Source organism: Penicillium brevicompactum (genome assembly GCF_028827555.1).
Source record: "Penicillium brevicompactum strain IBT 35665 chromosome Unknown utg000009l_segment0_segment0, whole genome shotgun sequence".
Classification (NCBI taxonomy): domain Eukaryota; kingdom Fungi; phylum Ascomycota; class Eurotiomycetes; order Eurotiales; family Aspergillaceae; genus Penicillium; species Penicillium brevicompactum.
Window position 1 is genome coordinate 2,238,799 of NW_026623212.1, and position 14,346 is coordinate 2,253,144.

At 50.2% G+C, this 14,346-nt stretch overlaps 5 protein-coding genes across 5 annotated transcripts; 4 read left to right on the forward strand and 1 right to left on the reverse strand.

Moving 5' to 3' along the window:
• Nucleotides 1-398: 398 nt before the first annotated feature.
• Nucleotides 399-2,749, forward strand: N7506_012300 (Major facilitator superfamily domain general substrate transporter; the record flags this gene model as incomplete). The annotated part of the gene is made up of 9 exons (XM_056961591.1): nt 399-536; nt 664-743; nt 800-980; nt 1,059-1,607; nt 1,658-1,697; nt 1,769-1,987; nt 2,040-2,285; nt 2,346-2,440; nt 2,615-2,749. 9 exons carry the CDS (start codon nt 399-401, stop codon nt 2,747-2,749), a joined length of 1,683 nt encoding a protein of 560 aa, XP_056806125.1.
• A 684-nt stretch (nt 2,750-3,433) lies between these two features.
• N7506_012301 (uncharacterized protein) lies at nt 3,434-4,247 on the forward strand (the record flags this gene model as incomplete). The annotated part of the gene is made up of 2 exons (XM_056961592.1): nt 3,434-3,840; nt 3,923-4,247. The coding sequence occupies 2 exons, from the start codon at nt 3,434-3,436 to the stop codon at nt 4,245-4,247; spliced, it is 732 nt and encodes a 243-aa protein (XP_056806126.1).
• A 370-nt stretch (nt 4,248-4,617) lies between these two features.
• On the reverse strand, nt 4,618-6,635 carry N7506_012302 (WD40 repeat domain-containing peptidylprolyl isomerase; the record flags this gene model as incomplete). Its single annotated transcript, XM_056961593.1, has 3 exons — nt 4,618-6,050; nt 6,106-6,480; nt 6,563-6,635. The coding sequence occupies 3 exons, from the start codon at nt 6,633-6,635 to the stop codon at nt 4,618-4,620; spliced, it is 1,881 nt and encodes a 626-aa protein (XP_056806127.1).
• A 237-nt stretch (nt 6,636-6,872) lies between these two features.
• On the forward strand, nt 6,873-8,689 carry N7506_012303 (chaperonin-containing T-complex subunit CCT2; the record flags this gene model as incomplete). Its single annotated transcript, XM_056961594.1, has 4 exons — nt 6,873-6,875; nt 6,952-7,109; nt 7,194-8,568; nt 8,630-8,689. 4 exons carry the CDS (start codon nt 6,873-6,875, stop codon nt 8,687-8,689), a joined length of 1,596 nt encoding a protein of 531 aa, XP_056806128.1.
• Nucleotides 8,690-9,891: 1,202 nt separating this feature from the next.
• On the forward strand, nt 9,892-11,376 carry N7506_012304 (glycoside hydrolase family 76 protein; the record flags this gene model as incomplete). Its single annotated transcript, XM_056961595.1, has 3 exons — nt 9,892-9,982; nt 10,038-10,732; nt 10,792-11,376. The coding sequence occupies 3 exons, from the start codon at nt 9,892-9,894 to the stop codon at nt 11,374-11,376; spliced, it is 1,371 nt and encodes a 456-aa protein (XP_056806129.1).
• Between the last annotated feature and the right edge of the window lie 2,970 nt (nt 11,377-14,346).

Genomic DNA, 14,346 nt, shown 5'->3' on the forward strand with positions numbered 1-14,346 from the left:
TCCGATCGAGTGTGAAGTATACATATACTAAAGAGTATAGCATTATAGTTAGAGTATGGAGTACTCCGTATACCATTCTCAATTCCCCCACCCCACGCTCCCAACCCTAATTCCCCTCTCCCACTCGCCTCCAAGCTCCTAACTGGACCAGCTCCTCAAGTTATGCATCTTCCCCACGCAGATCCTACCCCAAGCACTCAAACTCCCGCCGATCCCGACGATCAGATCCAAATTATTGCAACCCCTGCACGCAGTCATGCAGGACACCACAATGATTGGCTCAGCTCTGCAGCATTCAATGAATGTCTGGCAATACCACCAGCCGAATTTATAAACGTAGCTCCTCACCCCTCTTTCCAGTCGGCTGGACATGACCGATCTCTCTTTCGCAACGCATCATGGCTACCGTATACGATGACAAGCCAGCTGCATCGCGGTTGTCGGACGCAGAGCGAGACCCTGATCTCAAGGGTTCGGTCGTTGCGGGATTCGAGGATCCGGATGAAGGTCTAAGTGATGAAGAGCGGGCTGCGATTGTACGTGATTTGTATCCTATCCGCTCATCTCATCCCTTGCTAGCCAGATCGTGGCCCGGCGTGAGCGCGATAATGCGCAAAAGGAAAATGTTAATTCAACGACAATGGCTGACTGGAAACTGCATAGGATCGGAAATTGTTGTGGAAACTCGACATCCGTCTCGTCCCCTGGCTGAGTCTACTCTATCTGGTTTCGTTCTTGGATCGGTAGGAGGATTTCATATGATTGCGCCGGTGCATCTGCTCACCCGTTCATTTTGTAGGACGAATATTGGAAATGCGAAGCTCGTCGGCCTTCAAACGGATCTGGGCATGACGAATGCACAGTACAATGCTTCGCTGACCATCTTCTTTGTCTCGTACTCGGTTTTTGAGCCTGCGACTAATGTCCTCCTCAAGCGATTGCGCCCTAGTATCTTTATTCCATCAATTATGATGGCATGGGTATGTAAATCATCTTCCCTCTCTGCATATATCTTATCTTGTTCCCATCTTTCTCTGAATGCTCGCTAACAACGCTAGGGTATCTGCATGACATGCATGGGCGTAGTCCACAACTACGCCGGCCTCATGGCCGTCCGCTGGTTCCTAGGTCTCTCCGAAGCCGGACTATTTCCCGGCGTAGGATATTTCCTCTCATGCTGGTACAAACGATCGGAGTTCGGCGTGCGAATGGCGATCTTCTTCTCCGCCGCTGCGTTGGCCGGCTCGTTTGGAGGCCTCTTGGCCGCTGCAATTGCGAAAATGGATGGCGTGGGTGGCTTGGCGGGATGGTCATGGATCTTCATTCTCGAGGGTCTGGCTACCTTCGTGATTGGCGTGGCTTCGTTCTGGTGTGTCTATGATTTCCCAGATCAGGCGCGGTTCTTGTCTGCGGATGACCGGAAACGGGTGTTGAGACGCCTGGCGCTGGATCAGCAGTCCAGTGCTGAGCATGAGGAGTTCAAGATGGATTACTTCTGGGCTAGTGTGAAGGACTGGAAGACGTATACTGGTGCGGTTATCTATATGGGGGCTGATGGAGCGCTTTATGCGTTCTCGCTCTTCGTGCCGACGATTATCAGCGAATTAGTGAGTTGCATGGACAGATTGGTTGGAGGAATTGTGCTAATATCTCTCAGGGTAATGATCTTTCTATCTTTCTCAGCGATGAGGAGTTGTGTTTGTGTATTGACTCTACTCAGGCTACAGTTCTATCCGCGCTCAGCTGCTGAGCGTTCCGCCCTATGCAGCGGCGGCAGTCTTGACCGTGACGATCGGCTTCATTGCAGATCGCACCCGCCAGCGAGGCCTCTGCAATATCGGCGTTTCGTTTCTGGGCATGATTGGATTCTCCATGCTCCTAGGCTGCGAATCTCCCGGGGCACGTTACGCGGGAGTGTTCTTCGGCGCGATGGGCATCTACCCGGCCATCGCGAACACGATCTCTTGGACGAGCAACAATACCGAGGGTTAGTTCCCACACTGCCAATCTGGACGAATTTCCGACTAACTCGTTGCTAGGCGTGTACAAACGAGGTGTCTCTCTCGGCTTCATTATTGGCTGGGGAAACCTCAACGGGATCGTCTCCTCCAATATCTACCGCGACGACGACAAGCCTCGATACTACCCTGGCCATGGAGTGGTTCTGGCGTACCTCGTTCTGTTCCTCTTTGGCGGGTCGGTGGTGCAGTATCTCCTGCTGCGGCGGGAGAATGGCAAGCGTCGACGCGGTGAGCGCGACGCCTGGGTAGAAGGGCTGGAACCTAGTCAAATTGATCTGCTGGGGGATCAGAGACCGGATTTTATTTATACGCTGTAATGCTCAGCCGCGATCGAGCCGAGGTTTGCATGCGATGTGCAAGGTTCTGGTCAGCCCTTTGACTCGGCGTATTTCCTGGCTGCGTTCGGGTCGATAGATGACGTATGTCTCACCCCCAGACTTCCACCCGTTTGACATTTGACTGCTGTGGAGCGAAAGTGGCTGAGAGAAGTGTGGGGGAAGAAGTGGAGTTGTGTCGAGGCAACGGATCTCATGGCCCCCACTAGCCTTGAAGACGCTAGGACATTGTCTGTCAACTAAGGTGAAATTCTACAGGATAGTCATGCCGAGGCCATGGGTCGTCTTGAGCAATTAGCGCATACGCAATACGCAGACCAAGTGCGGACAGTGCGGAGTGCCGATTCAATACTGGACAATCTAAGCGAGATGAAGGCGAAAATGGCTGCGTAGTAGCACAAAGTACTCCGGATAATTTGCGCGTAATACGAGGTGCCACGCCTGTCAGGTACAGTCTCAGGCACCGATGCATTTTGCAGATCCAGAAGTTCCAGAATTCCACGCATTCCCATCTCTGCCGATCGCGGTGGACCCTGTCTGGGGTTGATGAACGGAAATGAAGTACGGAGTGGGAAGGGAAAGAAGAGAGAGAATAGAGAAACTAGCGTACTGAAATACTATAGTCAGAATAGAGTTGCTTAATTGCATTGTATAGCATCTCACAAAGTCATTGAGTCAGGTGAAAAGTGCGATCGTCTCTATACGTCGCGGGTGGCAGCTGTCAGGCCGGTTGCGGAAGAATGTGATGTAACTGGAAGTGTAGTATTCGAGTATAGTAGTATAGTAGTATAGTAGTATATTACTATATTACTTTACTATACAGAGTTTTAGTTTATTGGTCTATTGGTCTATTGGTCTATTAGTTTATTGAAGAAGAGAAGAAGAAAAAAGAAACTAGTGTCTTCGGCTCTTCCACGCGGAAAAAGAAAACCCGCCCTGAAACCGGCCAATTTCCTGGGCCGACTCTCTCTCTTTCTTCCTCCCACGAACACACTCTTTACCTCTCCCTCGTTCATATCAAGGGCTCACAGGGCTCAGGACTCACAGGACTCACAAGACATGCCTCACCCTCGCACCATGTCGCGCATCCTCCTCGTCCTGACCTTCGCCCTCACGGCCTGGTCCGCCAGCATCCTCCCCACCTCCGCCTCCAGCACATTTCCACAATGCGGTCTGTCCTGCACCGCCTTAACCAACGCCCAAACCTCCTGTGAATCAGGCGCCGCCGCCTCCTGGACCTCCTGCTTCTGCCAATCCTCCCTCCTGACCGGCCTCAAATCCTCCGGCAGTGTCTGTTCCTCCTGCAGTACCGAGGACCAAGCGACTCTGTCCACCTGGTACAACAATTACTGCAACGGCGGGAGTACCGCGACCACCACCAGCGCAAGTGCGGCGACTGGCTCTTCGACCTCTACTGCGACTTCCACCGGGACCGCGTCCAAATCAAATGCGAACACTTCGACTACTGAGGAGAACAAGTCATGGTTCGTTTGGACTCTCTCTCTCTCTCTCTCTCTCTTTTACAATCTACTCTGTGGCCGGAAATGAATGTGCTAACAAAAACAGGTGGAGCACCCACTACAGATGGATCATCATGCTGATCGTCCTGGTCATCGGCTTCTCAGCCATTGGCGCAGCCGGCGTCTGGTACAAACGCCGATACGACGCCAAACGACCAAATCTCTACCACGGCGGAAGCAGCGGCGCCTTGAGTACCGCCTCACCCCCTCGTGAAGCCGCATGGGGTCCGGCCCCCAACATGCCCGGTCTGCCAGCGGGGTCCGTGGCGAGTTCGCGGTCAACGGTGGCCAAGTCGAGCACGCCTGTTCCGCCCCGCTCTAAATTGTCCAAGATTGATCAGCGCGGGGATTTTGAGACGAGGCAGGTTTGAGGGAGATATTCCAGTTGCAATTCTTATGCATTTATCGGTGTTGGGTTGGAAATTTGGGTTGAGAGATTTTTGGTTTGCGCGTTATACGGGGTTTGGTGCTTTGATTTGATTCCGTGGGCGTTTGCCCGAAACCTGAGCTGGGTTCTTTTTTTATTTTGTTTATTTTTTTTTCTCTCTTTCATTTGGTTTTCCTTGTTCGCTTGTCATATATGGTTGTTTTAATCATTCGGATCTCTTTTTATATCTTTTTGTCCTCGGGCTGGCGATCCCCGAGGATGTACATAGTGCAATGCGTGCGCGCTTTCATGGTTCCATATTACTACATATAACCCTGTAATCCCCATCCAATCCAGGTGGGAAAACGGTGCAATCATGAGATACTAATGCTCACAATCTTGATGTCAACTTCCGGCTTCTCCTTGTGCGTCCGGCAATTCTCGATTTTGTGTACAATGTCCATGCCCTGCACTGCACGGCCGAAGACCGTGTGCTTGTTATCCAGCCACGGCGTCTTCTCCGTAGTGATGAAGAATTGACTGCCATTGGTGTTGGGTCCTGCGTTCGCCATCGACAGCGTATAGGGTCGATCGTGCTTGAGCACCGAGAACTCGTCTGCGAACTCTCCGCCCCAGATGGACTCGCCGCCCGTTCCGTCCCCTTGGGGATCACCGCCTTGGATCATGAACTTGCGAATCACACGGTGGAAGATCGTGTTGTTGTAATAGCCCTGGCGGGAGTGGGTGACGAAGTTCTCCACGGCACGCGGTGCAGCGGACGGGTACAGGCGCAGGTGGATGTCGCCATAGGTGGTGTGGAGAATCGCCGCGGTACCGGTCTCGGCGGCTTTGGTGGGTGCGGCGCCTTGGTCGGATGCCGATTGAGTGGGCTTCTCGTTCTGCACGTCGCGTGACTTGGAAATGTCCGTCACATTGTTGAACATGTAGAAACGGACCTTGGCGAAACCGGTCGCGAACAAGATTGGATCGCGTTCTTCCGCTTCCTGTAGGAGAGGGTTGCTACTGGCGGCCATGGAGACGGTCACCACGCCCTTGCGCTGTGGCTGGCCCTGGTAGAGGGCAAGATTGAGGGCGCGGAAAGGATCCTCGCGGCCGTAGACGCGGACCACCCGGTTCGTGTATGTGTTGATGCATTTCACGCCGTAAAGCGAGCCGTAGAGGATGAAGTGACCTGATTCGTCAAAGGAGACGTTCACTTTGCTGCGGGTTGCTTCGCCTTCGATTTCACGCTCCACGCCCAGACGGCGTCCGAATTCCACTTCGTCAAGTGCGTAGGGCGCGGTTCCAGCCTGCTGCATTTCTGTAATGGTGGTTATTGACTCGTCGTATGTGCGATAAAGCTTGCCCGAGGCGAAGTCGAAGACGCGGACCTGCCGGTCGGGGAAAGAGACTGTCGCAAAGTGTTCGCCGGATGGGGAGATCGTGATCGCCGTCGGTACCGACTTGGCCTTCTTGAATGCGAATAGATTGGTGGACGACTTCAACTCGAACACGTTGTCTGGCTTCTCGAACGAGCCGTCTCCGGCCCTCCAGTATTCAATCATTCCCGTCTCATCGGCCGAGACCACACAGTCGAAGATGTTATTGAACGCGAGGGACACCACGGGGCTGCGGTGGATGGTTTTCAGAGTATGCAAAGGCTGGGGGTTCTCGCCACGTCCATCGAAGATCTGAATTGTACTGCTTGCCTCGTCTGTCACGCTGAGGAGTGGTAGCGATGCTCCGCGCGGGTGAACCCAGCAGACACACCGAGGAACGAAATCCAGGGTATACATCGACAAGAGGTCTATCTTCGTCAATAAGAGCCCTGTGCAAGCCACCACTCCAAGAGATCCACTCACCGAAGGTTATGACATCAAAGATCTTCACCGTCTTGTCTGCTCCAGCCGTCGCAAAGCTGCGGCCATCGGCGCTGACGGTTGCGCTCCGAATCTCACCGGGGTGAGCGCGGAATTCCTTCACGAACTCAATGCCCTCGGCCATTTTCTTCCAGAACTTGACAAATCCATCCACAGAGCTGGTGATGACGAAGTCGGTAAAGGGCGCGACCGTCACAAAGGCCAATTGGTCCTTGTGCATGAGAGACTTGGAGTACTTCGCGGAGACCGGGAGCGCATTGACGAATACTTTCTCGAAGGGCAGCTTGCGCCGCTTCTTCTGAGGCGCGACCTCTGAGGGGAGCGCGGGGCCGAAGTCATCGTCAGACTCGTCATCGCCTGGAGTTTTTAAACAATTAGGGTCCAATTCGAGGGTCGGAGGAAGCGGTCTGGGGTGGATTGGAGCATGCTTAGGACTCACTGTTCTCGCCCTCGACTGCGGAATGAGGCCGCTTCGTCACTGGAGGGGTTGCGACTTCTTCGGAGCCGGCCATGGTCGGAACGTAGGGTAATATGGTCACTCGCAGCAAAAAAGCAGTTGACGTAGAGTGCCGACAGGATAGAAACGTCCAGAGTTACTGCAGGCGGTGAGGCTCTGCGGCCAATCAGAAGCTCGGGCCAATCGTGCGGCGGATTTTCTCCTTTCCCCCACTGTTGACAGGAGAAGTTGCTTCAACCTTTTCCAGCAAGACACTTGATCTTTGGTCGATTGCCTTATTACGCTGGTCATCATGGTGCGTTTGACTGGGCTGGGCGCTCTTGCGATCGGAAATTAAATTGGACCTGCTTGCTAACCTCGACCCCTCTCAGGCAACTTTCGGCAATCCCACACAGATCTTTGGTGACGATGTCATTGAGGAGAAGGGCGAGAACGCTCGTCTCTCCGCCTTCGTCGGTGCTATCGCCGTCGGAGATCTTGTTAAGAGCACACTCGGTCCCAAGGGAATGGATAAGATTCTCCAGTCTGCGTACGTGGGGAGCCCACCGATATGGATTGATACCTGTTGCATATGACATCGGCATTACTAACATAACCTATCTCCTTTTTGCAGATCTACAGGAGAGATTCTCGTGACGAACGACGGTGCTACGATCCTCAAGTCCATCGCCCTGGACAACGCCGCAGCCAAGGTGCTGGTCAACATTTCCAAGGTGCAGGATGACGAAGTTGGTGATGGAACCACATCGGTCACCGTCTTGGCCGCTGAGTTGCTGCGCGAGGCCGAGCAGCTCGTTGCGAAGAAGATCCACCCCCAGACCATTATCGAAGGATACCGGATAGCGAGCAAGGCCGCTCTTGCCGCTCTCGAGGCTACGGCAGTTGACCGCAGCCAAGACCCAGAGGCCTTCCGCAAGGACCTGCACTCCATCGCCCGCACAACCCTCAGCTCCAAAGTGCTGGCACAAGACCGCGACCACTTCGCCCAGTTGGCCTGTGAGGCCGTGCTGCGTCTCAAGGGCTCCACCGACCTGTCCCACATCCAGATCATCAAGAAGGCCGGTGGCAAGTTGAACGACTCTTACCTCGATGAGGGTTTCATTATGGATAAGAAGATTGGTGTGAACCAGCCCAAGCGGTTGGAGAATGCGAAGATCCTGGTCGCCAACACGGCCATGGACACAGACAAGGTCAAGATCTTCGGTGCACGAGTCAAGGTCGAGTCGACTGGTAAGTTGGCCGAGTTGGAGAAGGCAGAGCGCGAGAAGATGCGCCAAAAGGTCGAGCGCATCAAGTCCCACGGCATCAACTGCTTCGTCAACCGTCAGCTCATCTACAACTGGCCCGAGCAGCTGTTCACCGAGGCCGGTATCATGACCATCGAGCACGCCGACTTCGACGGTATCGAGCGTCTGGCTCTCGTCACCGGCGGAGAGATTGCCTCCACCTTCGATCACCCCGACCAGGTCAAGCTCGGTGGGTGTGACACCATCGAGGAGGTGATCATTGGTGAGGACACCCTGATCAAGTTCTCCGGTGTGGCCGCTGGTCAGGCCTGCACCATTGTGCTGCGCGGTGCCACCGAGCAGCTTCTCGACGAGGCGGAGCGCTCCCTCCACGACGCTCTGGCCGTTCTCTCGCAGACCGTCAAGGACCCCCGCGTCACCCTGGGTGGTGGATCCGCCGAGATGGTGATGTCCAAGGCCGTCGAACAGGCTGCCCAGAACACCACTGGCAAGAAGCAACTTGCCGTTGACTCTTTCGCCCACGCTCTGAAGCAGCTCCCCACCATTCTGGCCGACAACGCCGGTCTGGACTCCAGTGATCTGGTCACTCGTCTCCGCCAGGCGGTGAACAACGGTATGACCAGCTCCGGTCTGGATCTGTTGACGCCCGGTGGTGGCATTGCGGATATGCGCGAGCTCGGTGTTGTGGAGGCTTATAAATTGAAGAAGGCGGTTGTTTCATCTGCCTCAGAGGCCGCTGAGGTATGTCATTCTCATTCTCTTTTCCTTGTATTCAGGATCCGTACTAACATATCACTTTCAGCTTCTCTTGCGAGTGGACAACATTATTCGCTCCGCTCCCCGCCAGCGCACCCGGATGTAATGGACATGATTGTGATGCCCCGGTTGACGATTCATCTCTGTACCCTTTGGATGGAACTAAAAAATATGTGCCATAGAAGTTCAACTCAGTACATGATATCCAAATGATCTCTGTCCAGATGTAGACCATGTAATCCATAGTAGACCCCAATGTGTGATTTTCTAGATAACTTTGGAGGTTATGCTGCTGATGTGCTTGCTGAATAGTGCCCACCAATTCAGATGAATGGCCAGGTGATACCTTTTATTTTGGTGACTAGTTTATGGGGCTGAGGGCTGGAGAGTGCTGCTGTAATTTCAGCTCACATTGTGAGCAGTCGATATATTTCCCGGGGTCACAGCCAGCGTAGCATATGAAAAGCCTCTGGCAAACTACAAGCCCCCTTCTTATCTTTACTGTTATCTTGAAACACACAAGCTATGCAAATAAACGTAAGCAATAACCTTGGAACCTTGGAAGTGTGGAGTGATCAAGACCCTGAACGTTGAACCAGTATAGATACCGAAAGGGGTTAGCGCGGACCAAAGCGGAAGATGAAACGCGACAATTCGCTTCTTTTCTCACTTGGCTTCTTCTCTCTTGGCAAACAGGCAACAAAGATCTTAGCACTCGAGCATCGCCCGTTGATTCGCTCTTCCAAGTCTTGTCCAATGCTTCGAAGGCTTCGCTCCTCGTGTTCGTATATTCGACAATGACGATCACATTCCCACGTATGGGTCACTCTTCGGCAGCGATCCAGATCGGCACCGAATCCCATTGTCGAATTGGCTGATCGTCTGCCTACCCAGTTTTTTTTCCAACAATGATCTGACAGTGTTTTTGTGCCTGGAGTATAGAGGAACACAAGCGACACACAAAGTCAAGGGATGTCTCAGCGCGTAGGTCAATGTTTCATCCGCTTCTGCAGGTGTATTAATTACGTCTAAAAGGGGGTTCTGGCCAGGGTGAGGGGACTTTTTTTTCTTTAATTATGCGAATAGAACCAATAGAACCAATAGTGCCGAGCTCATGAACAGAAAATACAAAATAACATCCAGCTGTACTCTTAACTCCGTACTTGACATTAACAACCCGAGACGGACATTCCCGTTCTTTTAGGCCTTTGCCCCCCCGCTGCAACGGTACTGTTACCGGTTACCCCGAGACCCTTTCTCACTTCTGCACTTCCTCTCTCTTATGCCACTCCACTTCTCCAATTTTCAATGATTCTGTCCAAGTGGCTGGCCACACTCCTGGGCGGCACTCTCGCCGCTCAGGGTGCGCTGGCGATCGATCTGACCATCAATGATGAAGGTATGGCCCTCACGGTGCTTACTCGCGCGCTTCCCCGGCTAACAGGTCCGTACAGCGTCCCTCAAGAGCGCCGCCAAAACCGTCGCCACCACGATGATGGATTACTACAACGCCCGAGACTCCGCCAATATCCCCGGTAAAATGGACGGAACGTGGTGGGAGGGTGGCTCCATGTTCATGACCTTGATCCTGTACTGGTGGGTGACCGGAGATACCCAATTCAATGCCGCCGTGCAAGAAGGCATGTACTTCCAGAAAGGCGACGACGACTTCTTCCCCTCCAACTACAGTCAATACCTCGGAAACGACGATCAGGTCTTCTGGGGCCTCGCCGCCATCACCGCCGCCGAATTCAATTACCCGGAGTTGGACGGTCAGCCCTCGTGGGTCTCCCTTGCACAGGGTGTGTTCAATACTCAATATCCCCGCTGGGACACCAGCAGCTGTCACGGTGGTATGCGCTGGCAGATTTGGCCATATCAGAACGGTTATTTGACCAAGAACGCGATCTCCAACGGAGGTTTGTTCCAACTTTCTGCTCGTCTCGCACTTTACACCGGAAACAAGACATATGCCGAATGGGCCGAGCGCATTTGGGATTGGAGTGCGACCACTCCCCTGCTCAAGCAGAAGAACTGGAATATTGCCGATTCTACGACCTGTGGGACTCAGTGCACAGATCACGGTGATTTCCAGTGGACATACAACTACGCCACTTACATTAGCGGTGCTGCCTACATGCACAACTATGTATGTTTTCCCCTCCCAAGATTACTCTATCCCAGATCCAGTACTGACGTTTTCCCTAGACCAATGGCACTGAGACCAAGTGGAAGGAGGGTGTTGAGGGTCTGTACAAGACCTCTCAGCAGTTCTTCCCGACCAGCGGAGGCAACCTCATTCTCTCGGACATCACCTGCGAACCCCTCGGCAATTGCGACCGAAACCAAATCACCTTCAAATCCTACTTCACCAACTGGATCGGAGTGATGACTACCATCGTGCCCGACACCTACGACATGGTCTTCCCTCAGTTGCAGGCTTCCGCAGAAGCAGCGGCCAAGCAATGTTCGGGCGGTGACTCCGGGAACAAGTGCGGTATTCGCTGGACCAAGCAGGCCGAGTGGGACAAGACTTCCGGACTCGAACAACAAATGGCGGTGCTGGGAGTGCTCTCTGCCAACTTGGTTCCATTCAAGAATTCGGCACCCTACACCTCAGACTCCGGTGGAACCTCAAAGAGTAACCCGAACGCCGGCACTAACTCCTCGGCCAATAAGGTCCCTGTCCTGAATACCATTGGCACGGGTGACAAGGCTGGTGCGGGTGTTTTGACCGTCATCTTCGTGACGGGCTGGGCCGTCGCTGTCACTTGGATGGTCCGCGGTGGTTAATTCTTTCTTGTTCTCTTGGGATCATACGTGATCCTTTTTGTGCTATAGTTTCTTTCTTCTATGCCTGCGCATCCTTTCCCCCTGTATCTATCTTGACCTTCTTGTGTCTTTTTTTTCCTTTTCATTCATAATTTTCGATTTTACCTCAGCACTTGGGATGCACGAGGATTGGGTTTGCGGCGTTGGATGCCCTCTGATTTGAACTACCTCACCATTCTCTTTTTTTTATTATCTCCGGTTAAATGAACCTCGATTCTCGGTGTTTCTCTGCCCCTCTGCCCCCTTGATTGATTGGTAACCCTGGCATTGGACAGGGCGTTCACTCCAACGAGGAAGCCTTTGATTACTGCAGCCTATGATCAAAGAACCCCCGAGAGATGAACTGTCTCACTGTCTCGTCTGTTAGATGTAGTGTCTCACGTCGAGGGGGTTATTTCCCAGTCAAAGGATCTGAATACAAAAGTAGTTCTCTCCACCGAGTCCTTGGAGGCTTTGTCATTGTAGCTTAGCCAGCATGGGGATTTTACCTTGCAGGTTTCCCACATTGATTCAATGTGTAGCCAATTGAATGGGATGATTCAAAGTGTTATTGCATGATGAAACACCAGGATCTACAGACGCGCTTGAAATCAGTTTCATCTCTATACTCTCTTTACTTCTTTGCTGAACTTTGTTTTGCATGACGCTATAACTTTTACGGTTAGATTACCCCTGACCCACACTTTCGTCGGTATTCTAGTACGGTAATGAATAATGGCATAAAAATAGCTATCGTATCATGGTTGTATGGGCTATGCGTGTCTAGAACCATGCGCTTGCAAACGAGCCAAACAGACTAGCTGACAGGAGATTCGGTCGGTTGTCTGGCCACTACACCTCTCACCTCCTTCCTCTTCAGTCAACCACGTTCACTCTACTACTCTACTAACACAGTGGACGAGCGAAAACACATATAGACACAATACTGGTGGGATGAATTATTTCTTTACAACCGACTGATCTGCCCTACAAACAGCCGGATCCCTTGGGTCTAACCTTCTGTTGAAACCCGGATAACAAAAATGTGCTGAAGTTCAATTTTATTAGGAAGTTGAGGACGATGGTTAATCACTTATATCTTAACGGTGATGAATCTCAAGCTCAAAGCCCCAATCACTTGGACTAGGATTCGTAATACGCCCCTACTCCAGGATTTTACGGATATACACCACCCTCAGAATATAGAATGAGCCCTTCACCGGACCGTTGCTTTCAAGATGATTTCGAGCACTTACTTTTTACCTAACCAGAAATTAACAAGCTGCTTCAGCTCTTCGAATAGGAGATAAATAGACTAGACGACAAGCTTTTTATAAACTTCATTTGATATACTATCGAGTGGAAAGTTAAGGTGAATAACTGGTCTATGTCAGAAGATACGAAATAGGATATAGCCTTGACCCTAAGTGCTTACTAGTTTTTACTTCTTAGAGAAAAGTTATATAAGGTAATCGAGGAGAAGGTTGCTTGCAAACAAAGGGTTAGGTCGGATAACATATCTATTGTTATGTCTATCAACGATTGCAAACAACGGGACCTGAAAAAGCAGTTTAATGGCCTTAGTATTAACTAGACTACTATGGAAAAACAATTACTCGCGTGGGGGAAGTTTTATGTTGGCGATAAGAAATTGCGGCTAGTGATTATCTTTAATTATATAGAGGACGACTATTTTATAAGGGTTGCAACAGGTAGCAACGAGAAAAGAGGGAGGTTATTGGTTATAAAAAGGATACTCAATAAGTGGGATTAACAACTTGATATTGAATAGCATATATCTAGGGAACAATTGATTTGGTGGGCTATCTACAACTTGATGTATTGTCTTTTACCATCTTGCTATCTTAGTCTGTATTTCTAGTAGGATCTATATAGGAAAAAATATTATTAGCTATGGATATATTATCTCAAACGCCTGATCGCTTATGTTAAAGGCGGTGATATTCTGGAGTGTTAAGACGATGTCTCTAATACTATTTATAAGGAATTCTTCTTGAAAGAATAGTAGAAACTAGAAATTCACTAGTCTAAGAGTAATAAAATACTTACTCCAGGAAACTATCCGCCTATTAGTATCAACTTTATTGAAGGACAATCTCACTTGTAGTTATTAGCAGCCTACTTAACTGTAGTATCGGATATATCTCTTGCTCAAAATGGATAGATAGTAGATCAACTTATAATTGACGGGTCTTGAGATGTTACTATGAGAGAATACAGCGTATAGCAAGAAACAAATGTTGTTGACGACAACTTGAAGGCTTAATTTCAACAGGTATGCAATGCAACGCTAGCTAACAGTCTGGATCTTGAATAAATCTATAAGGACTATGACCTAGGATTTTTTATTGAAAAAGAAGTTGCGATAGAGATTGTCCGCTACTTTATAAGCGATATTGTTAGATAGGCGAGGTATGTAAGAAACTAACAGTATAAACTAGTAGTTAAAGTTACTGGCAAGACGTGACTAAATAAAATTGCTTGTTTATCTGATTTTGATATAATGTATTTTCTATAATATACTACTAGGTATAATAAATACGTATTATATAGATGGTCTAGTTAAATTTGATGCTAATGAAACATTCTTGTACAGAACTACTGTTGATTTATTATCAATATTGAGCCTCAATGGTAATTTTAAACAACAATGTCAGCGTGTTGGAAATGGCCTTTTGCACTTTTTTCTCGCGATCCGATAATATCGATACACTACTTAAGGAAGCATTTAAATCTTTGGTCTGGGCTTTGTTTATATTGCCGTTAATTTCGCTTGATAAACGCCTTTAACTCGGAGAAAAACTTTTTAATAGGATTCAAATCGGGCGAGTAAGGAAATAAGTAAACTAATTTTATTCTTATATTAATATATATTTCTTTAATTCGTTTAGAATGATGAAAAGATATATTATCTATGACTATCACGGACTT